At 38.0% G+C, this 24,512-nt stretch overlaps 1 protein-coding gene across 3 annotated transcripts in view; it reads left to right on the top strand.

Annotated features, from left to right (window-relative positions):
- Window positions 1-24,512, top strand: part of LOC122710817 (semaphorin-2A) — a 545,106-nt gene that overhangs the window by 349,444 nt on the left and 171,150 nt on the right. For all 3 annotated transcript variants that reach the window (XM_043928957.1, XM_043928955.1, XM_043928956.1), the window contains one exon: window positions 1,854-1,905. In XM_043928957.1, the coding sequence (XP_043784892.1) occupies window positions 1,854-1,905 (52 nt within the window). The remainder of the gene's footprint in view (window positions 1-1,853; window positions 1,906-24,512) is intronic.

The raw sequence follows: 24,512 nt of genomic DNA, 5'->3' as shown, positions 1-24,512 counted from the left end.
CTCCTTCCTCGCATTCCATTCGAACGAGCGCGTTTCTTTTCCATCTAAGCCCAATGACGAATGGTTATTGGAATAAAGTTATGCCGATGCTAATGTTGCGAAACGTTTCGAAACTGGGTGAACACGATTTTCTACCATTGCGCCGCGTTAACATCTCGTTCGAAAACACTTTTGTTTTCACCCCGTGGTCGATTAAATGTAGCAGGAAATCGTATTATTGGTTCCGAATCGATACTTTTCGACAGGTATAACTTTTGTGAGGATTAGTGGTTTGGATAAAATATTCTTAGTGTATTTTTGGACGAGATTTTTCTATACACGGTTATTTTATGCAAATCAATCTCAATAAAAAGTAATCTCAGAATTGTGGCTTTAATATGAGACGAAACAATTATTTATTCCTCAATTGTTGCTAGGATTTGTTATATAGTTTTATTTAAATGAGAGAAAAATATTAATTTTTGAATAACAAATTTCGAATCGTTTTTGATAAATTCGATCGAACGTACGATCCTTTTATAATATCAATTATTATTTCGTCTTTGAAATTGATAAATTATAGCCTCCTGAGATAACTTTTTTCCTGAAATATCGTGGTCATGGAGGAAAGGAAGCACGGAAACTCAAAGCTCTTCCGTTTCCAATTTCTGGGTCAGCCGGCTAAGAGTTTCCTCGTTTCGAATGATTCGTAGGATCTTTAGGGAAGAAGATCGGGAAAACGTGGTGGAAGATTAAACACGCCTACGAGCTCTGTGTAATCGAACCAGCTTGCTCTTCGATCGTTCTAAATTCCCTGGCGATGAGTCGTTCAAAGGAACACATCGTTCACACCCATATAAATGTGAAAAGGTTAGTGTGAGATCATCGACGAATTTCTTTTCTTTTTCTTTTTTTTGTCATTATCTTAAATCGTGACATTTTTATTCCCTTCCATAATGAGAAAAATAATGTAATTTATCCTCCATTTTATCAATTCGAACAAATGTCACACTGTAAAAAAAATATACATTATTTTATTGATATTTTACTTTCTTCAGTTTGCAAAATATTATTTATCAAATAGTATCTAAAAAGAAAAGAACTAAGGAGATAAATATATAATAACACTTTCGTTGATATTTATACAATAAAATCAGAAATATTTGAATCAATAATTGATACCATTATCAATGGAATGAATAATTAACCATCCATCGATAACGAAACTCCATGACACTCTATTTCAACAGACATCAGCCTGTTGCATACCATCAGCAAAACATTCTAACTAACGACGAAACGCTTCTCTCTCTCTCTCTCTCTCTCTCTCTCTCTCTCTCTCTCTCTCTCTCTCTCTAACCCTACCCCGCAATCTCGCCGAGGGGGCGAGTCGTATTCGCTGAACAGGGGAAAAAGTTGCCAAGGAAATCCCTCGTTACCTTCGTTCTTTATTACACGGCCGTGCACGCGTATTTCTTTTTCTTTTTTTTTTTCGTTCGATATCCTCCGAACAAGCCGGATCGTGCCTCAAAGGAGGAAATCCTAATAAAAAGCAAGCGATGGAACGGAAACGAACGAAGAAAGTTAGGGGTCCTTGGAGAGGGAGTAAGACGAGGGTGTACCTCCTTTTTCGATGCTCGTAGAAATTCCGTGGCGTTCTACCACGGGGCGAAACGACGTAAGCAAAGTGGCACACGCCCCTGCACAACCGTACATAACCGTGGGTGTAGATAAGGCGAGAGTAAAGTGTAATGTATCCTCACTCGAATGGAATGAAAATTTATGCAACGAGTGGCTGGCTTTCGGCCTTGAATTAAATTCTTGTATTACGTTCGATTTTCATTTTTTCCCTTTTTTTCTTCCGTTTGTTACAGGGACAAAGTGTTCAGGCTGAATTTGAGCAACATCAGTCATTCCAACTGCGAGGTGAGTATCATTATGTTTTGATTTATATCCGCTCTTCTTAGAATCTATTGTATCTGTTTGTTTTGAAACGAGCAGATATCTGTTTGTTTTGCGTTTCGTTTATTTATTTGAGGATGAATTGGAATTGCATCTCTAATATATATAAGGATAAAAGAATCGTGTAGAATTTGCAATATATTTTGGAAAAGATATTAGATTTAATTAAGAAGGGTGAAAGTGAATAATTGAGAATTGCCAATAAAAATATCTGTATTAGATTTAAAAGTTTTAAAAGCATTGTTTTAAATATTATAACGCGAGATTATGCATGCAAATTTTTGTTCACTTTGAGAGGGTGAAATGAATATTTAAAGTTTTAATGGTTTTCATCGTTTTTTAAATGCGTATAAACTTTATGATGGTATGAAATAGAGCAAAACTTTAAATGTATAAAATGTTCAAATTTAACGTTCTTTATTATTCTGTTGTAAAAAAAATATTTTCTGGCGAAATTGTATTTAAAAACGTGAAAGACTGAAATTCTGAGGGTAGATTTCACCACCTCAAAGAGATCTTCCGTTGAAAATAAATTGTTCTATGTATTTATTCTATATAGATACGAATTTTCGTGAAACTTACGATTTTCAGAAAAACTAGATATATTTTATTGCATAATTTTCATTTCGTGAATATATTAACTGATAATTTCAAATTTATTGTTATTAATATTTAATGCATATTTTGATAGTGGATAGATGGCAAAGATTGCTTATTTTCTGTGACTTTGGTAAATGGTTCGTTCATGGTTGAATTATTTTTTAAATGGATCATTTTTACTGAAATATTATCCTCTCTCCTCCGTTGAAATAGTTTATTACCGGTAATATAATTGACAATTTCTGGAATTTTATATGATATTAAAGTTTCTGATCATAGTGTCTAATAACTTTTAAAGTCAGTTTCAAAAGTTTCACGATGGAAGGAAGTAAGTTGCAGTGAAAACTTTAAAACACTCTTAGAGTGATCAAGTATTATCTATAGTAGCTATGAAAATGAAAAGAGCCCTATAAAAAATTCCTCTTATGAACGAAAATGATACTCTTCGACAAAAAGGTATACTTAAATACCACAATTATTAACGAAGATTAAACGATCTTACAAAAATAATTAACGTACCTCATTATTTATCGCATTACTTTAAATTTTTCGAATCTCAAAAATGCAATTGATTGATAATATAAACAATTGAAAGTAACAAATCTTTATTTAATCGATTCTTAAAATCAATTAAAGAAAGAATCGCGCCATTTTTCAAAACGAATACGATACCAACTTCGTTTTCACGAAACTCTTCATCCCTTTGTACTGTTCATCATTTTACCCCCTATTGTTCCTGATGGATACACGCAGGGATCGCACAGCTGGCAATGAAACAACAAAAGTAGTAATTTACATTTATAACCTTCGCCTTGAATTCAAGTTGGCGCAATAAAAGTGAATCTACATGCAGGATCTTACTCGAGACATTCTTCGCGCGCCATTTTGCGCGAATCGACCATGTGTAACCTCTCGAGGGAACATTTTAATTCTCTTGGAATACGTATTTTTACATATTTTCTTAATATTTCTTTTCCTTTATATTGTTGTCGCAATCTAAATCTAATAGATTTCTGTTTCGATCAGAATCTCTTATATTTATCAACGATCGATTTAATTACAAAAATCTTTTAATTCCCATTTTATTCGAGGAGAAGAATCAGTCAGAGATTTTTGATTGGGAGAACGAAGAAAAGAAATCAATATTTCAAACGTTCATTATTGGAATTCATACTTAAAATTTCACAAACAACGTATTCTCCGCAATTTTCTTTAAAAAAATATTCATCCTATCAAATGTCTATCTTTCTAATTCGAACAAACAACAAGCGTACCGAAACCACCACCTTCTGTCGCGGCATCACGCTTCGATTAGCATCAAAAAAACTTCGTGTAACGCTTGATCCCTTCCCTCTCCCTTCCCCTCCCCTCTTCGTGGACGACGATAAAACTTCGTTCTGCTCGTAAATCCGAAAAACGTTCTTCGTCGTTCCCCATAAAACTGTCAATCATAACGGTCGAAACGTCGCCTACATCATCGCGACAGCTGACGACTCCTCTCTCTCTCCTCTAAGCGATCCATTGTAGACGAACGGTGCGTGTCCCGATTTTTCCACGCACTCTTTCTTTTTCATCCATTCACTCTTTTCTTCCATTCCGGTTGGATAAATAGACGCGAGTCGCCGAACGAAACGTTGGAAACAATCGACATTCGGTTTAATGTACGCCAGCTTGGAAAATGGACGTCATGGAATGAAATTTTTGTAAAATTTTTTTTTATTTTTGCACAGAGATCGTGATTTTTTTTTTTTTTTTTTTCGATTTTACATTTTGTATATCCGATATCACGCGCGATGAGAGGGAAGTTTAGTGTGTTTGGAGAGAAGAGGGATTTTTTTTTTTAGGGGAATTTTGATACTTTGGCAAAGTTGATTCGGTTGAGTGTTGTTGGATCGTATTTGTGTTTGACATAGATAAATAAACAAACAAGATTTTTAATATCTTGACATATAGTTTATATGATAATAGTTTTTAACCCATATTTTTAACTATAACACATTTTAACACATGTTTTTAACTATAAGCAATCGTATTATGAACTTTTATCCTCCACAGTATAATTACAGTTGAACACTATTAAAATAGAAATTATCACTCAAAATTGCCACCTTCATTCGCATACATCCATAATAATCTACCATATTCAAATTTTCTCCCGTTCAGAAATTTCTCTCGTTAAAATTAACTCCAAATAACCAACTTCCTATTTAACGAAATAGAAATTTTCCCATCTCCGCTCAAGAATAAAGAAGAGTGCATGCAGCAATGCGCCCTAAACCAGCATAATTGCACGAATGAAACAATTGCAATCTCCTTTACACGCCGCTTTGAAATCGGGTCCACGCCCGATTCGTTCGGCCGGAACCGTTCGCATCTCGTTCAATTTTTCGCGCGCTCAGGTGCGCTTCCTGTTGAGCGGCGGCCAAGCATCGCCGCTCGTTTTCCACGGACACGATCCGTGGTCCGTTCAACGAAGATTGAATCGGAATTGCTTTGTCGAAACCGAGGTAGGCGATAGGTAACCGTGGTCACGATGCAGTCCGATCCCGCCGGCCAGGGAAAGGAAAATTGCTTTTTAACCCTGTCCAACCGATCGCGAGTCTCGAGATGGCGCCACTGTGTGCAATGGTTTTTAGAAAGGCCGAAATCTCGTTCGCGCGTCTTTTTGCCTTCTTTCCGTAGAAACGTCTCCATCGAGATTCCCATTAACTCTCATTCCGCTCGTTTCTCGATCTCTTCCTCTGTTTCCGCCTGTCCTTTTGTCCATCTACTCGGATCGGGTCTATCTCGAACGGCCAAACGGTTTCACTTTCGATTCGACTAGGGATGGGAAGTCGAGGGAATAGATTTCTCACGAAACGACGTTTCATCTCGATTGTTATTGATATTGGACTGTTTACTGTTATTGAATTATCTTGGAAGAGCGTTCTCCGTTCCGTTTCGTTGTTGCATCGAATTGTTATTTCGTGAACGGTATTATTATCGTGTTATTATTGTTCTTTCTTCGATATTTAAAAATTATTTGAAAATTATTCTTGGAAAAATGAATAAAATTTCATGGATAATTTATCTGCTTTTTTTAAACACCGTTAACGTTCTCTATCTATGATTTTAAATCTTACAGTAATACAAGTATCGCGATTCTCTGAAAGCACATGAAAAATTCGGAAAATTCATCTCGAACGTATATATCAAAGTTGCGAGGTTGGGTTATTCGGAAAAAAGTTAAACAACTTTTATAGCCGATGAAAAGATCTCTATGCGGCATTTCGGGATTGAAATACAAATACACCCGAGCCACGATCGATATATCCATCGTAACATAATCATCTTGTAAAACAATATTTCTCCCCGTCACTCGCCGTTCCAATCGTCACGTCAATTTTCCCCTGGAAAAATTTCAATTTCCAAACCCGTCCCGCACAAAGCGGGCTGGGATTAAGAACCATCGGCGTGTGACAGGCGCGAGAAACACGATACGCGGCTGTTTTACGTGGATTCAATTTACCATTCGCGGACGAGGCCGGCCGATCATAATTAAAGAAAAAAAGCCGTGCCGGAAACACGATCCGCGATGGCAATGGCCGTGCCGCTCCAACGAAAGAACGAAACTCGAGCGATGAACCCTTTTTCCACCTGGCATATACCGTCCAGTGATCGGCCGTTGTTCTCCGCTTTTAAATTATTTTTTCGTGTCCTCGCAATCGTCACATCTGGCCGTACAGGCGAATGGGAAAAATGGAGGGTCGCCTCTCTTTCCTTTTCTCTTCCACCCTTTAACGTTATTTCTCTCTTCCTTTCTTCTCCCCCTCTCCCTTTCTTTTTCTGATTCTCTATTTGGGGTGGTTTTCGGTTTCGCGACAGGTGGCACGGGCAACGATACGTTAGCCGAATAATTGCGTTTTCGAATTGTCGTTTTCCTCCCCTATAGAGGAGGGAGGAGCGTCGTTTCGCCGTTCTTTGTGCCCGCGCCCGTGGAAACCAGTATCGAGAAAGGAGACTTTTTCTTTTCCTATCCGCCGGTCGAAACTCTTCTCTCTCTCCCCTCCCTCCCCCAGGGAGGAGGAGGAATCCGGTGGTGGAATTCAATGGCCGATTTCAATGGACTGTGGAAGGTAAAGATACGTGAAAAGCTACTACTCGAGGCTACGAGTCCGATATCTCGAAAATTGTTTTCTCCAACGTTCCCCCTCCGCTTCTATCTCATTTTTCTTCTCCCCTTTCCTCTCCTTATTTCCGTTTCCTCTTTGCGTTTCGGTTTTTCTTTTCTTCTTTTTTCTTTTTTTTTTGATATAGAAGCCAGTTTCTTTTCTCTTCTCTTCTCTTCTCTTCTCTTCCCCTTTTTGCGCGACAATGAATTTCAAGGAATTCGAAAATCCTTTATCTTGAAGAATTTTTCGTCCCTCATCTCTCTTTCTCTCTTTCTCGTCGGTGTTTTTCAATTTATGGGGTTACAATCCACTCAAAATTTAATAACGCTCCATGCTCTCAGTTATCATCAATAACTGCGGCTCTTCTCCTCTTGTTCCTTTCCACACTTTGTCGTCTGGATACCAGGGCGACACTTTGCCAGGATTGTGGCGTGTTCGCGCGATATTGCGCGGAAGAATAACGCCATATCGAAATTATTTCCCCTTTATCCTCCGTGATCGATAAAGCCTCGTATTTCATAACGAATTTACGTCGATTTGTACATCTCGATACGGAATTTTAAAATAATTTTGAGATACAAGGGATTCTTCGAATAATATGAATGATCCGAGTAAGCTCGATAAAAATATTTTAATGACGAATTATTTATCGATTAAAAATAACTTCTTCGATGTTTAAGATGATCCTTGCTTTAACCAGAACGTGATGTGTTTAAAGTTGATGAACGTGAACGGTTAGACCGGTAACAATAAAATTCCATCGCGGAGGTTGACATTGCCGCAAAGTTTAGTTCCATGGAGAATATCCAGCGAATGTGGTTTCGACTTTGTTCACCGCGACACCGTCATGGCGTGACCAAACATTAACACTACCTATCGTTCCACTTTTCGTGGCACACGCCGATGCCAATTTCTCCCGGAGATATTCTATTTTCCTTTCTTTCTTTTCATCTTCGAAATTTCATTTTTATTTTCATCCAATAACACAAAATATTTTTCTCAGTTTTGTAACTCTTTTTAAGTAATTTATACGTATTTTGATCGGATCCGAATTGATCCAATTTCTCGATCCATTAGTCTCAATTGTGAAATAATAACACGAATCATCGTAAGCGAATAAAAGATACGACATTTATCTTCGCGAATTTTTATTAACTTCCTAATAGTCGTAGCCTCGCCTTGCGCGATACATTCAATTACAAAAATGTCTATTCCAATATCGAGCCCCGTACGTAAGAACGAGCGAACAATAGAATAGCTCTATACCAATTCCCATTTCCGATTTCAATTTTACCCGTTAATAAATGCAAACTACCCCGTCCCGTGGAGGGTTTCGGTCCATCCGTTCCGCGAAACTTCCGTGTTCCCTCGTGCCATTACGAACTTAGATCCGAGGAAGAGGAAACAACGAGAAGTAGAAGGAGGTGGAAACTCTCGGCCCGAAAACTTTGCACAGCCACCACGCTGGAGGAGAAAGTAAAAATCCAAGGGCGAGGGAGGGAGGGGTTAACTCGATCCCGGGTTGGCCGAGGGCATGGATCGGGCGAACGTGAAAAATTCGCGAAAGTTGGCCAGGCGCTGTAACAGGCGGGCACCGGTTACAATGAAATCCCATTGCGGGGCCGGTGTCGCCACCGCAGAGTTCGATTCCATGGAGAATTAACGGGAATGGGATTTCGATTTTGCCGGCGCGGTGGTGGCGTGGTAAAACGTAGCCGTAAAACGTTAGCGCAGGCTCAGCCAGGCCGCAGGAACCTGGCCATCCCCCTGTGACAAAACCCCCAGGGGTGTTTCGCGCTGGCCAACCAAGGGGGAGACGGGGGGCCATTACCGTGCTGCGAAACGAAAAAAAAAAGAAGAAAAGAGAGAAAAGAGAGGGAGGAAAAGGGAGAAAGAGGGAAACGTGGGGGAGTATAAGAAGGCGGACGGATCTGATGCGATTTCGCAATTTTGCATGCATGCATAGCGATTGCGGTCTTGGAGAGATATGCTCGGGGAAAATTGATCAAAGACGCCTCCTCTAGGTTTCGCGCTTCCGTTTTCCTATCTATTTGAATAGGACGTCTTATTATTGGTGTTTGGACATAAGGAAGATGAGGGGTGGATGTCTTGTTTTCGTTGGGGACGTTGATCGCTCTTCGGGGATGATTTTAGGTTGTTTGGATAATGTAGAAATTAATTTAATAAGAAATAGATTGACAATTGAGTCATCGCGTAATATTAATACAAAAATGGATAAATATTTTCAAGGGGTAATTTAATTAATTGTTTTTCAATATGTTTCGAAGAATTGATTCGAAATTATTGAGGAAAGATAAAAAGGGGAATTTGATCGAGAAATGTTTAAACTTTTCACGTGTGACGTAAATGGAAAATATATATATATATATATACCTTCGATGCTACAGTCCATCTCTCGCATTCACGGATCGATTCGATGTCGTACCCCGCGACACGTCACGCGAACAACGTGCGCGTTCCACCCTAAGGCCAGACAATGGCTCCATGCTAATCCGTGTCCGCGTTACAATTTCATAAGGGGGAAGAAAAGTTTCGAGGCCGTGCGTCAGTCCTGAGGGAGAGCCAGACCCATACGTTCCACGGCGAGTTATAACACGTGGTGCTCGGAATGGACGGCAGGGGACACCCCCGTTCCGAGCTCGTGCATCTTGCACAAGCGTTGGCGCCACTCTTACGAAAAACACACACGTGGAACAAATCAACCGCAACCGGCAATTTTCTTACTCCACTCTGCCGTACTTCGTACTGCCGTGGACTTTCCATTAGCGCACAACTGAACTCTGAAGTTCGGTGTTGTGGAAACGTATATCGATTGAGGTATTAGATTGATGTAGGGTCATTGTCTGGGAAAGGAATCGTCCAAGTTTCGATCTTTCGTTGTTTTAAGTTTTTTTTCTCTCTCTCTCTCTCTCTCTCTTTCTTTCGCCTCTTTCTTCAGTGATTGTGGAATAATGACGGTTCGCGTCTAAGTTTTATATCTTTTTTTCTTTTTCTTTTTTTTATCGATTTTAGGTGTTGGTGAAGTGCGAGATTGAGTGGTAAATTTTTTATAAGACGTTGAAAGGTAGTTATTTCTGTTGTATGAGAGATTCATGATATAGTTTTTGTATTTTTTAATATTTTTATATTACGTGTCTTTATCTTTAGTAGATTTTATTAAAACGATTAGTTATTTATTAATCGTCCATTTTGAATTCCTGTTAATCTTGTATCACATATGATATTTTAAGTAATAAAATTTTAATATTACTATGATATCATCAAATATCCAATACAATTAAGAACAATTGATATATATAAATTAGATATTGATTTTTGATGTTATCATAACAATATACAACAATAATATTATTCAATAATATCGTAACGTCATCATTTCTAAAATTAGATATACCATTCTCGATATCGACTCTAATCAATCGAAAAAACCTTTTGAAACTTATCTCGCTCTCTGAAACGAATCGAGTGGGCGCGATTTAGAGGATGCATCAAAGGAAGTTTCCAATAATTCGATACCTCCTTGTATCTCTATCGTCGTTTCCGGATGTACACGCACATCGAACGATAAAATCAGCCAATCGTATCCTTTATCGAAACCTGCCTTTCCAGCGTGCTCGAAATATTCTGCTCGAGGACAAAGGGAGGTAGAACTAAAAAAAAAAAAAAAGAAAATGTAAGCAAAAAAGTTTGAGAGAAGAAAGAAACTCGATTCCTCGAGACAAGGAAGGAGAAACGATCGAGATCCGTTGATCGAAAAATAGCGAAGCTGTGCTGGCGTCCAAAAAACGAAAAAAAAAAAAAACCTGAAAACAGATGGAAGCGGAAAAAAGGGGGAAACCGCGGGAGGGGAAAGGGCGAAGCTCGAGTGGAGAAAATCGGGATCTATAAAACACCCGTACGCCCAATAAAACAACGTCCAATCCCGGAGTGGAGATCGGGATGGATCTTGGGAGGCAAAGGTGGAAACCGCATCGCATCAGCTCACCGGAAACTGGTGCACAGCCGGCGACGACTGCAACTCCGTAAGATTGGACGCGGGGGCGGTTTTACGTTTACATGACGGCAGTAAAGTATTAAGAAGCCCTCCGTGGGATTTACACGGTTGTAAAGCCGCGGATGAGATACCGGTGCGCGCCTCGGCTGAGTTGCCGATGCTGAGCCCGCGTACAGCTTCCGGCGCTGGCTCCGGATTGTATTGGCCACGTCTGACAGATTTATGCGCCCTTTATTATTTATAGGAACGCGGGTAATAATGGTTCGCGTTTATTTCGATCATCGTCTTCTATTATTTGATTTGTTCGTTTTCTCGTGACAACAAGAGGATCGTTTCCGGGCGAAAGTTATTTTATTTTCGATGGAAGAAAAAAGAAAAAAGAGAGTGGTGTATTGATAGATCTTAATGATTATTTTTTAATGACGAAAGTTTTGCGAGATGTATTTTATTTAGTTAGAAATTTGAGGAAAAATGTGATTATTGCGTAATCTTTATGTGAATTAAAAGAATTATTATGAAATATATAATTTAGAACCGTAGATTAGATCTAAAACAAAGTGCATCAATTTACAATGAATTTAGAATTCATTGCTGTGTTGATTTTCTTGAAACAAAATTCCTTTTAAAAATTTTTAAGTTTGTAAAATGTAAATTTGTTTATCATTTTCAACTTTATAAAATTTATTTTTCGATTCAAAAAAAAAAAAAAAGAAACTGGATACTATAAATACTTTTCGAGATAAAAATTCATAAATATATAGTTTCTAAGTTATAGCAGAATGGCAGAATTCAAAATTAGTTTTCTTTCTAATTTCACATTATCTCCTCCTTATTTGATTTTTAAAAAATACCTGAAATCGAAAAATAAAAAAATCATTTTGCATAGAATGATTCACAATTTCTTTTTTTAAATATGAATTCATTTGGAACGTCTGTGAAGCGACAAAAGGACACATTCGTGATAAACTAAATTTTCATGAATTCACTAATGACGAATATAATTAAGTTGGTCCATCCTCTACATTTAACGTCACTCCTCGCGTTCGTTACGTTCTCTCTATGATTTTATATCAGATTTAAGCTAAAGAGTACACTTGTTCGTTTAATGAAAATTGTGTCTCTGATGAATATCGTGTATCATCGGCACCAGACGCGTTAATCATGATTTATCTGACGAGTTCACGTGGAATAGCAAAAACAGTATAGAATTTTAGCGATATTAATTCTTCCAACATTTTTAATTTCTTATACCTTTTTCTTTATACCTTTTTATATTACACCTTTTTATATTAACACACCTTTGTCTTTTATTTAATCTTCAAGTTAAATGTTACAATAAACTGAACTAGATTATATCGAACGTGTTTTGGTATTGCATTAATCAAAGAAAATGGTTCAAGTTCTTCTAGACACGATGTTTCCAAAAGGAAAGCGTGGCAACGAGTTTGCAAAATAATCATTTTCTTTCCTCGAGTTTCGCGTTGACCTAGAAATATAACGTTCAGAAAGAGCAACGACTAGGGAATACAGGGGAATGATTAAAAACTTCTCATTCATCCTCTCTTATTTTTACTCCGCCCTTATTACGATGCAGGACGAGAGCGTTATCTCGACGCAGAATTAAGAGGTCTTACCCAACTATCTTCCATACTTTTCATCCCGTGTACTCTTCTTTCAATCGCGCCCAGAAGAGGAAAATATATAGAACGAAGATCTTTTGGGACAGTGTCAATTTTCTTCAACAGGTCAAAAGCCTGTGAACACTATCAAAAAAAAAAAAAAAAAAAAAAAGAAATCTTTTGTAATTATACGAGAAATTGAAAGAAAAAAGAAAAAGAAAAATTCAAGAGAAGAAAGAAAAAATACATACCGGCGTGAAAGAATACCTACGAATATTTTCCTTTTCTTTTTTCTTTTTTTTTTCCCCCTTTCTTCTTTCCTTTACATTCGTACGTGTACAAGATGAAATAGCAATATATCGAGGGGTTGGCAGAGGAAGAAGAAGTAGCAAACAATTCTGCCAAGCACTGAAATATAAACGGGTAGGTCTGTTACTTTCTAGAATGATGGCATTAAATATACATTTCGCGCCGGGGCCACTCTGTATAACTTCGAGACTCCTGCTTTGCCTTCGGAATTTTTATCCCTAACGCCTCGTGCTCACCCTCGTGCTACTTTCCTCCTTTCCCTTTTCTCGCCTGCCACGTTTTCGACCAACCCCTCCCCCCACTTTTGACGGAGAAGTAGGCACTAGTCCGTGTACAAGCCCGTGTAACGCGGAGTTTATTGCAACGATGAATTTGGGATAAGATCCTGGCAAAATTTCACTTTGATGAGACTCTTCTCCGCTAGTCATCGCATTCGAGACATCGTTCCTTTTTTTTTCTTCTCCTTTTTTCTTGTTTTTCGTGACAATGCTTGGCGAATATGCGAACGAGGGAGGTTTATAATAAACTTTTTATTTATTTTTCCAGCTTTAGAAAAACTGAAGAAATTCTTGTTTTTAAAAAGAATATATTTATATATTCTTTTAAATAAATATTTATTCAAGGTATCATTAGTTGGAAATTTTTAAAATTAATTAATTTTTGCCTCCACCGATGAATGGTGGAGGAGTAGTACTCGCGGATACCGCTAAGTGGCGCAGGGTTGTGATCGGTTCTCGCTAGCGATTTTGATGCAACGTGTATATAATAACTGCCGATCGGGGAGGCAAATTTAAGTAAAAATTGATATTTATTAGTGCGTGTGTGAAAGTGAGTAATGGAAAAATTGGCTGTGTGTATTTGGTTCCCTGCTTCATCATCCCATCGGGACACGTGAGTCTGATTTTAATTTTTTGAATATTTGAAGTGCATTAAAAGCACTGAAATTTTTATTGAATTGTTGCAACTCTGATTTAATTTCTATTAAATTGAAATTATTCTTTGGTAATTATAAGTGCATTAAAAGCACTGAAATTTTTATTGAATTGTTGCAACTCTGGTTTAATTTCTTTTAAATTTCTTTGAAATTATTATTTGGTAATATACTTAAATTATGTTCGAATTTCAATTGACTTTTTTAATTTAATTGTGTTGAAATACTATGAACAAATCCTAATAATGGATTCATTTTATATGGACCAAGTTGAATTGATCCATCTTAAAGATATACATATATAATATAGCTATAAATTATAATACTTATAATAATATAATAATAATAATAATAATATTTCTATTTTTATTGTCGTTACATTAATATTGATAAATATTAATAATTAAATTATTTTCTAATATAATTCCATAATAAATTTACTTTATTTGAAATATTTACGATTTTTATATAATTTAATTAATTTGTTATATTGATATTACTAATCATAATCATATGGTGAATATAAATTTACAATAAATAATAAAAAAAGATTTAATTTTTCTTTAAGAATAATAAATTGATAAATAATAATTATTCACTAGTGAAAATATAACACGCAATATCAATTTTTTTCTTCTTAAAGACTATACTTATGATAAACATTGAAACCTCTAAATCTTTAGAATATACAAATACTTTCCAACTTTACGAGTCTCAGTTTCAACGATATACGTTTCATTCGTGTTGCGCGTAGATGCACAAGCGATAAATTCGAAAAAAGAAGAAGCCTCGAAGGATTTCCTACGCTAGCTTCCTTTCCTCTCTTTTACCTTGCCGGTATTTAGACACGCTTGCGACGCTGTTCTCGGAAACTTGTAAATAAATGGATTACGGTAGTGCACGAGTGCTCGTAGAGCCGGCGCTAACGCAGTTTTAAATCCGTTCCGCGGATAATCACGGCGAAGCTAGCGGCAACTGGGCCGCATTGCGAAAGAGAAAAGACAAACAAAATTTCTCGAAAGTTGCGATGAAAAATTCTCACGATTTCGTTCCCGGAATCCTCTTTATCCTGGCTTCTCTCTTTTTTCTTCTTAAACGAACTTATTTACACTTCTCATTTCCCGTTTTTTCGTTTTCGTCTCCCGCGCCACGCAGAAATTAATTCCTTTTCCTTCGAGCAATGATCTTACGTGGTTTCAAATTTCTCAATGTATCACAAAAATAATCTGTACATTAGGAAAAACTTATTCGAAAATGACAAATACAATAATTATTCAATAAAAATTTAAACCAATAGCAGAGATACCTTTATAATATAATCTTAGCATTCTCGTCTTTCTTGAACGAATTGAAAGAAAATTTTATCAAGACAGTCTTATTCTTCGCGTTCATTATATTATACCTATCTCTTTGCGAGGAAAAATATAAGATAAACACGGAATCACGGCGACGTTCGTTTGATCGTTGCCCAGTTTGCCTTTCACGCGGAGATTTTTCTTCTCGTTTCGCGCGCGACACCGAGAAATCGGAAGTCTAGAAAGTTTTCTGGGATCTTGGTTGGCGGCTGGCGCACCACCACGTCTCGACCAGGACGATAAAAAAGGAAAGAGATGAGATAAGGGGAAGGGAAAACATCGTAGAGATAGATAAAGAAAGAGAGGGAGAGAAGGAGCATGTAAGACTGGGCGGAATAGCGAGATTTCTTCTACGAACACCGAGTTTGCGGCAAGCAAAACCCCTTCTTCCCGGGCAAACATAGAAATTGTAAACAGAAAGAAAGAATGCCAGATGGTGGTGGTGGTGGTGGTGGTGGTGATACTAGTCTAGCTCGCGTTAAGATAGTTCTCCACGGTGTCGGTAATTGGAGCTTATGAAAACGGTTCTATTATCCCAAGAAGTGATTGTCAAGTTTGTCCATCTTTTTCTTTCCTCCAACTCTGCTTATATCCCCATGCCCCCGCAATTGTTCCATTCTAGTTCCAACATCTACAGCTATTTCTCGAGTCAACTTCCTTCTCCTTCCGTGTTTGCCCTTCACTTTGCGCCACTACTTCCCGATTCTATCGCTACTTAACAGCTTAACTTTTTTAATTACCACCGTCAACCTCTCCCCCTCCCCTCCCTCCCTCTCCTTCTCTCGTTTATCTCGTCTCTCGTCCTTCCCTTCCATCTCGATTCCTCTCTCTCTCTCTCTCTCTCTTTCCGTCTCGGTCGCCGTCGTTCAGACCAGATTGCTCCGTCGCGTTTTCGAAGACCGGGAGCAAACTGCACGGCCACTCGAGCCGTGCTAACGAGCCTCGAATCGGCCGAAAGGCGCGACACGCCACCGCTATACTATAAGTACAAACAGTGAGCGCGAGTGAGGAGGAGAGCGCGAGGAGAGGAGAGGACAAAACGAGAATAGGAAAGGGAGAAGGATCGGTGCATTGCGCGGCGCGAGTACGAGCCTCGAGTACCCTCTCGCGCGAATTTATGGCGAAAGTGTTCAAATAGCCATACAACCCCTTGCTCGCGTCGTCTCCCCCCGTCCTTTCCCTCCTCGACGTCGCCCCGCCGCCGGTTGTGTCGCCGTCGCTCTCGTTGCCGCGCAAAATGCCACCGCTTCAGACCGCTACTAAACCGCGAAAGTCGAGGAGGGGGAAGGGGTGGGGAGGGGGAAAAAGACGCACACGACAGCGGCCCGCTTAAGCGCCATCCGAAGCGTGATAATCCGTAATTGTTCCGCGGTTATTGACGGGCGGGATCGAGCTTTCTGGGAAATTCATCGTCGCCGTCTCGTTCCTCGATATTTAATATTTTTCACGCGGATAAGGGGATGGAAGAGGAACGTGGAATTTGGAGAGTTTGGGATAATGATAATTTGATCTGTTTTGAGTCTATTTGTAATGTTAATTTGTTTTTAGAATTTTAGAAATGAATTTCGAATGGGGATCAATGTTCACGATGTTATTTTATCGAGATTGAAGTTATCTTATTCACGGTTGAATTATAATTTTTATTACGTTCGAGATTTTAATCTTTATTATACAGCGTATGACCGTTCTCAGGATTGATGTTTCGCGATCGAAAGGCAGAAAAGGCGAATGAATTCTTCGTGTCATCTACCAATTATAGGAAGTCAATGAGGTAGAAGAAACGTCTAACGACCAAAGTTCCAGAACATTAGAGTTCGTGGGTGGGGAGGGTGGAAGGGGAGATAGATAACGAATTATCGAGCTTGATTTTGCCCGATGACGAACCCGTCCGCGCGATATATCTCGATAAATTATCCGGAATCACACTAGATGAATGGTAACAGTGACGTGGATTTCAAAGAAGGGAAAGCCATATTCTAAAGATCCTATTGAAAAACTCTTGCACGAGATTATTCAGTTTAGCTTGAAAAGTACGTAGTTTTATAGAGAACAAAATTACGAAGTTGAAATATGCTTCATAGATTGTTGAACTATAACGATAAAGGGAATCTCGTTGAAGAAATTACAATTTTCTTTTCTGTTTCAGTCTTGGAAAGTCAATTTAATAACTTGATAAAATTGAATTCTTTTTAATTTCATTACTTACAATCTTCTTAATTCTATCGTCATAAAATATAAAATCTTAATATTTGTACAATGAATGTAGAATACGTATTTTTCTTAAGTGCAACTTTTATTTCCTTTTTTTTATTAATTTTTTTCTATATTCCTTCATTTCCTTCATCCATAATTTTTTTCATTTTTCCTTCATCAACTTCATTTTCATCTTAATATTAATAGTATATTTAATCCATACCATATATATACTAAAACTATTATAATCGTAATCTCTTCGACTATTATAATCGTAATATCAATTTATATATTAATAAAAAAATAAAATTTGATTAATTGAAATGATCGTATACACAAACAATAATTCTTATTTTATTACATCTTAATTTTTCCTATATTTATTCCAATATCTTTAAAAATATCTATTACACTATTGCATCATGGACTTTATCGTTTCGTAAAAAAATTATCCATCGACTTGGTTCATAGTCAGTGAGATGATTAACATCCCTATTCTATTCCCTCACGATGCTTTCTGAATCTATTCACGGATCAGCGTTTGATCGATGACGGGGATGACATCGGTATGCATTGGGGTCGACTTTCGAAAAGCCTCGTCCTTTTTCACGTACGCAGATAGTTTTCGCTCCTGCGTTGTAAGAAGTAAATCACAAAAATTGGAATCCACGATATCGGATTGAAATCAATATTGAATGCAGATTGAATCCCGGTTTTTCGCTCCTTTTACCACCACCCTCTCCCCCTTCCTATCACACCCATTCTCTTATCCCGTTTCTCCCTTCGGTGTGCGAACACGATGTGCGTGCACTCACTCATCCACTCTGTTTCTCCATTTTCCGCCTCTTCCTGATACACTTCCTTTCTATCTCTATCTTTCGCGCTGGATCAGCGGCAGAAGGGCGCGCGAGTTTGACGGGTTCCATTAAGAAAAAGTGACTTACGGCGTTGATCGACAACGAAAGGCACTTTTCGGTTTCGTCGTGCTCGTTCGTAAAAATTCTTCCAGATTCTATGATCTAGTTACGTATGACGGGATCCAGGGAATGTTTAGTTATACGATGGCCATGATATAGGGGTATTGTTTGCCCGAGGATGAAAGAAAGAGGAGATTATTTAATTTTAAAACTTTATTTCAATATTTTCTTTTTCCTTTTTTTCGTAATATTCGAGAATTTCTATAAATTTTGTATTTCGAAGAATTATATAATTCAGACGTAATTTTAAATGTTATTTTTATATTGACAAAGGAGAGAGATAGAATAATTAACAGTTTCTGTTTTACGATAGACGTTCTCTTGAAAAAGAGAAAAAATGTATTTAAAAATAGGTACTTTTAGATCAATTTTTCTGATAGTCATTCATTCACAAGAACAAGTTTGAAATATATATTTTTTCCTTTTATTTTGCGCTTATCAAATTGATGGCAAAATGCGTGATATTATAGCACGAACACACGTTGTGACTCATAAAGATTCGCGCTCGTAATTGAGAAGACGAGTGTTAAGAATAAAGGAATAGTCGAAAAATTGTTCGATCCAGCCGGTATTAACTACCATCTCCCCATGGAAATGGTTATTAGCATATAGCATATACGTGGGGGCAAGGAACGATTCTATCTTCTAACGGCTCACTGCCGCGTATTAATATTTGATGAGATAAAAAGCGGCGCGGTGGCTCGGCTCCGATGAATTTTTAACCATGCCTCCCAGGTACCATTACAGGCCTCGAATTTCGAAGGTTAGGGGGTGTCGATACCCCTGAGGATACCGACGAGGTCTTGGCCGTTTCAATAATTTAACACGGTAAATTGTACCGGCCTCCGTATATACAGACTGATGCTCCACTTTCTTTTACTTCCGTTCGAAATGTCATTTCGTAAAAGGCGACGGCCCGCCGTAAATATTTCATCCCATCCTTGACCATAAATGTAGTTCGATTTCACTTTTATATGGAATCGTAACCTGTTTCGGGTGTAAATGAGCTCGTCCCGAACCGTGGAATGATTTATCAAGACGAGGGAAAGGGCATTACGATTTCACGACGGCCACACTTCTTCGTGAACGGAATTGAATTCTGGTTTTTTTAATACATATATATATATAGTTGGGGTTGCATTTTATCGATGAATTTGATCTTCAATTTTCCATTCTCTTGGATGTAAATTCAATGATCGAAAAGAGAAACACGCAGAGAGTATTAATATTATACACTTTTTTTAATAGAATTGCAAATTTTTTAAAAATCATCAGTTTGATTTTCAACTAGATCATACATATACGTAATGCTGATATAAATCGAGCAATTCACAATGATAAATTTATTTTAAATCATACTGTTAGGAAAACAAAATCCTAACGAAGTTGTGATGATTCTCTACGAGAAGCCAGAAAACTTTTCTTCAGAACTGTTATACCAAAGAATGTATAAGATTAATTTGTTCAACTTCATTCGCCATCTCCTTATCCAACTACTCTGAAAAACAGAAAACGTCGCAACTATAAACCCCAAACCGTTTGAAAATTTAATCCACTCGTTACCAACCGTCCAACCGAGCCGAGGTACCCATTATTCCCTCTCTCATCAAAACTTCAAACCTTCAAAACGCAAAACAGTCCCTCGAGCGATGATCTCGTTACGATCAATTTCCTCTCTGAAAAGGAAGCCAATCAAGGGATATTTCGACTTGGTAAAGGGACCAACCTGAACCCGGTTTCACCGAGATTAATCAAAAAGCCACCACGCGTCTTAGGATTTTCATCTAACGATCCTCGACTCTATTAGGCCTGGTAAAATTTGCAAATGCGGGACACGACACGACACTGTCGCGACGATGATTAAACCGTCGAAACAAGAGAAAGAGAGAGAAAGAGAAATAGAAAGCAGAGGGCGAAGAAGACGAGTAGAGAAACGAAAGGGCAACGAGTTCCTCGTAGTTTAACGACGAGATGACAACTTCTGGGTTCTGCTCTGCGACATCATCGCCTCGCCAGGAGCTTAATCAACCCGGATGCCGAAAGTCTAAAGCCAGCCTGTGAAAGCGCCCACCCCTTGAATAGAAGAAGCGTAAACGATTCGAAGGCTGATTCGAAGACTTTGGAAGCAGCGAGATTTCGGCCCGAATTGGGACACGGCCGATGATTACGTGTGGACATTCTTTCGAACTCGTCCCGTGTCTTTGTTACGTAATCACACCGTTTTTCTTGCGCATCTTTTTGGAGACAATCCTCTCCGCACACGGCCAGAGAAGACGCAATCCGCCATCCTGGTCGTGATTGTGATAGCGAAAGCTAGTCCAACGAAACGAAATTCCACGACCGATTTTTCGATCGCCTTGTGTGTGACTTGGTTTCGAGAGATTCGAGAGAGATTCTTTTTTTTTTTTTTTTTTAAATTTGGCAGACGATGAATCGTTGAGAGTTGGAAATATAGGATTGACTCGTTTTTGGAGTTTTGTCGATTTGAATAGATAGGCTTTGAATTATTTGATTTTTTAAAGGATGGTTTTGTTGAACAAATGGTTTGATGAATGATTTTCGTTGTTTCAACCTTTTGTTTTTTTTTTAATTATAGTTTTGGTACTTGAGAATTTGTTACTTGATTCCATGTTAGGAAAATATAAAAAGTTTTTAATGGCAACGGAATAATTTTTTTTTTCACGTGGAAATTCTATTTCTTTTAATTTTTTTGGATGTATTTCTCTGGATGTATTTCTCTTGCTACTTTTTTCATGAAATATTATTTGGTCCTTTGCATTATTATTCGAAATAATTAAACATTGACGAATGAATAATTTCTGGATAATTTTATTTCAAAAGATATTTATCTTATTTCCTTTTTAACAAAAAGTATCCAAGACTTCTACAATCTACAATTTTATAATTATATGAAATTATTAATTTATTAATAATATTTAATAAAGTTCAAATTTATTTACCTCCTTTATTTACCTTTTATTCCATTTTTATTTTACGATCTCGATTATACGTAGAATTATAATATCGAACAATTAATCTAAACAAGAATTGCAATAAAGAAAAGAAAATTAATAATAATCCATGCGATTCTCAACAAAATATTCTTCGAATCTTTCGTCTGAATATCCTCCACTCGTATATCCCTAAACTCGAGATTTGGCGCCTTTGCAAATCGTCTGCCTGTGTCGCATCATTTCGGCATAGAGCCACGATGGAGGGTGGTTGCGCCGACTCAAAATGCAAGCGTCAACGACTTTCATCGTCTGTAAGATGACTGGCAGGCAGACTGCTTCCTCGCAGACTGCTTACCGAGCGTGTAAACGTGGCTGGGGAACCCCCGTGGCTCAGCTCTCGATCCCCATCGACTTTCCTGCCTGCAGCGAATTCGCGAAAACTGGGTACCCTCTGTAGAGTTTAGGGTTGGGTCAGACGCGCGGAGAGACGGCAGATATTTCTGTTTAATAATCGTGGCCGGTAATGGAAGTCGAGACGTTTGCACGCCGCCAGGCACACCGGTGCTGCCAAGTTAATGACATCGTACCCAATATGATAAAACGATGCAATCTGACCGGTTTATATTATTGTTGCGCATGCGCGGCCCCTTGAGAGCAAGCAACCCGACCTAACCTTACATCCGAAAAAGAAATATAATTCCCTTTGTTTCTTCCTAGGAATAAATAAATTAGATCTTTTCAAAGTTCGATCAATTTCTGATCATCTTTGAATTAAAAATCTTTAATATTATTTTTTTTTTTTTAATGTTTCTTCTAATTTGCGTTCTTGATAGACAAAAATTCGAATATCTTTCTATCACGCGTTATGAAAATTATTCAAGGGAATTATTTAAAAATAAAATCGTTAAAAGTAACATTTTAAAAAGAACAAAAACATTAATTCCACTATCGCATTTCCTTTTCCGATCCAGGCAACTATACATTTTAGGTCGGACATACAGACAATCGTAATATATACTATCCTGGTAACTTGCACCTGTTCTCTCCTTCCCCTCCCTCTCTTTATCTCTATCTTTCCCGTTTCCCTTCCTCTTTCTTAGTCTGAAGTTCTTCGCGTCTCCTGGTCTCCGTCTGCTTGCTCGAGAACTTTCTGCTGCTCTTTAGTGAATTAAGGACTGGAGAACATAGCCTTTAATCAGAAACCGAGCGAGATTAAGGTGCGTTCCCATTTCGCGAGCTCGTTAACGGGTCCCTGGTAATACGAGAGGTTCGTTAGAAAAACGACGTAGAAGGAGGTATGATATCGGGGTTGTAATCTGAAATTGAACCGTTAGACGAATCGTCGGCCTCATGTGGACTTCTTTCTTTGCTTACCACAAGGATCGAGATCGATACTCGAACGAATACTAATTCATCGATTTTTATCCCTTATCCCCTATCCTTATTTCTTTATTAGTTCACTTAATTACAAAAGAACGGTAATCCATTTCGAAGATAAGTATCTATTGATTTATCATTGCTAACGAGTGATTCTTCTCTTCAATAATTTTTACAGCTTTGTAGAATTCTGAGAGAAAAGATTTGAGGGATCCAATATTAGACTCACTTACATTAGATGATCGATTCGTGAAACAATATTTTCAGATCATGAACTGATATGACTTTCTCTCTCTTTTTCTCTTTTCATTAATCCATTACACAATATTAATTACAATCAAAGAAGAAACACAAATACCTAAACGGTCTACTAAAATGAACCCTTCGATGGATTAATGACTTTAATTCAGCCTTCCTTGGCCCGGACTAGGTGCATGGTCTCCCCTTAGCCGCTCCCCTTCCATGTAGCCAATACCATTAACATGTTTCGCTTCACCCGACCCTTCGCCACGTATAAAAAAAAAAAAAAAAGAAGAAGAAGGAAAAAAAAGGAAGAAGGAAAGAAAGAAGAAAAAAAGGGGCAATGGAGGAAGAATCTCTCCAACCCCTCTCTATCTTCTTTCTTTCAAAGATACTTCCATCCCTTGCCTCCATTTTCCAACAGCCCATCGGTATTTCTAACTCGCGTACACAGGCGGATAGTAATGATTAGTGTAACGAGGAGATCCTTGGCTAAGTTGTAGTTAAGTGCGGATACCGGGAATGGCTCCGCTTTTAATTACAGACGAGCCTGCGTGTATGCGTGTGTGTGCGTGCGTGTGTGTGTACATACATCGAGGCCTTAATGTACCCGTCTGCTTAACGAGTAATACGTCGTTATCAATGGCTACGCGCAGCTGTACCCCTGCGAAGCTGGGATCGTTAAATTATTTTAACGGGGGCAAACCGGTAGAATTTACGCGAGGCAAACGATTTTCGTTTTCATCCCCCCACTCACCCCTTCTTCTGATCGGCTAGGCACACGCTTAACTTCACTTGCACGTGGATGACACCGGGGTAAAGACGGATGTTTTAGGAGTTAGGAAAGCGTGTGTGTAGTTATAGTCATGTAGCTCACTAAGGTGGATTTAAGCGAGGCAAACGATTTTCATCCCTCGAGAAATGTGTGTATGCGTACTCTCACAAAGGGAGGGTAAAGAAGGGATGTGTTGGTCTTAGAAATTAATTAATTGTATTTATGGTGCGTACATTTTTCTTGTGAGGGATTGTTGAATTTTTGAAACGTTCAATTAAATATGTATGGTGTAGTATGATATTAATGATAAGAGGTTTTAAAGTTTTTTTTCAAATTCATGCGATGAAATCGATTTTTAAGAATCTGGAAAAAGAAATGATGATGAATATCGAAAGCAACAGATAATGGATAGTAGATGAAAATGAATGTTGGGAACAGTATTTAAATCGAGGCAAACTCGAAAATGTCAAACGAGAAGACGATGCTGTGTCTATTCGGTTATTACTTAGCCGTCGCTTTGCATAGGAAATGCGAGGCGTATATCAGCGACTTTGAGATGAACTAGTTCTCAAACCGCGTGCTTGGTATTTCGAGAATAATTGTACGGAGCGAGGGAATGTTACGTATACATATATACATAGTTCGTAAGTAGATTATCTTTATACGTGGCCAGACCTGAAAAATATAAGAATTAAAAAAAGAAAAATATTAAAAAACTGAGTATTACATACCTTTATCATTAATCCAACTCCGTAACAACCAATTACAAGCATATATCTACTATCATTTTCATATCGTGTTTAAATGCAATCAACATTCTAATCAATGAGTCACGATCAAAGCCAGTGGACTCATCTTTTGATTCCTATCGCTATTATTGCAAATAATTCGTTAGAATCATAGGAAATGATCATCATTCGCATTCCATCTGAAAAAAAATTCAAAATTGCCGCCTTTGTGAACACTATGGCGACCAACGACGCGACACTAGCGCCACGTGACTATTAACTAAACTAATTCCACTTTTCCATTTATTCCAAATATTCGATATTTGTTACACGTCTTTCTACAAACA

The sequence above is a fragment of the Apis laboriosa genome, unplaced genomic scaffold (assembly GCF_014066325.1).
Source record: "Apis laboriosa isolate Shangri-la unplaced genomic scaffold, ASM1406632v1 scaffold157_cov153, whole genome shotgun sequence".
In the NCBI taxonomy this organism is placed as follows: domain Eukaryota; kingdom Metazoa; phylum Arthropoda; class Insecta; order Hymenoptera; family Apidae; genus Apis; species Apis laboriosa.
This window is presented reverse-complemented; position numbering and strand designations above follow the sequence as displayed.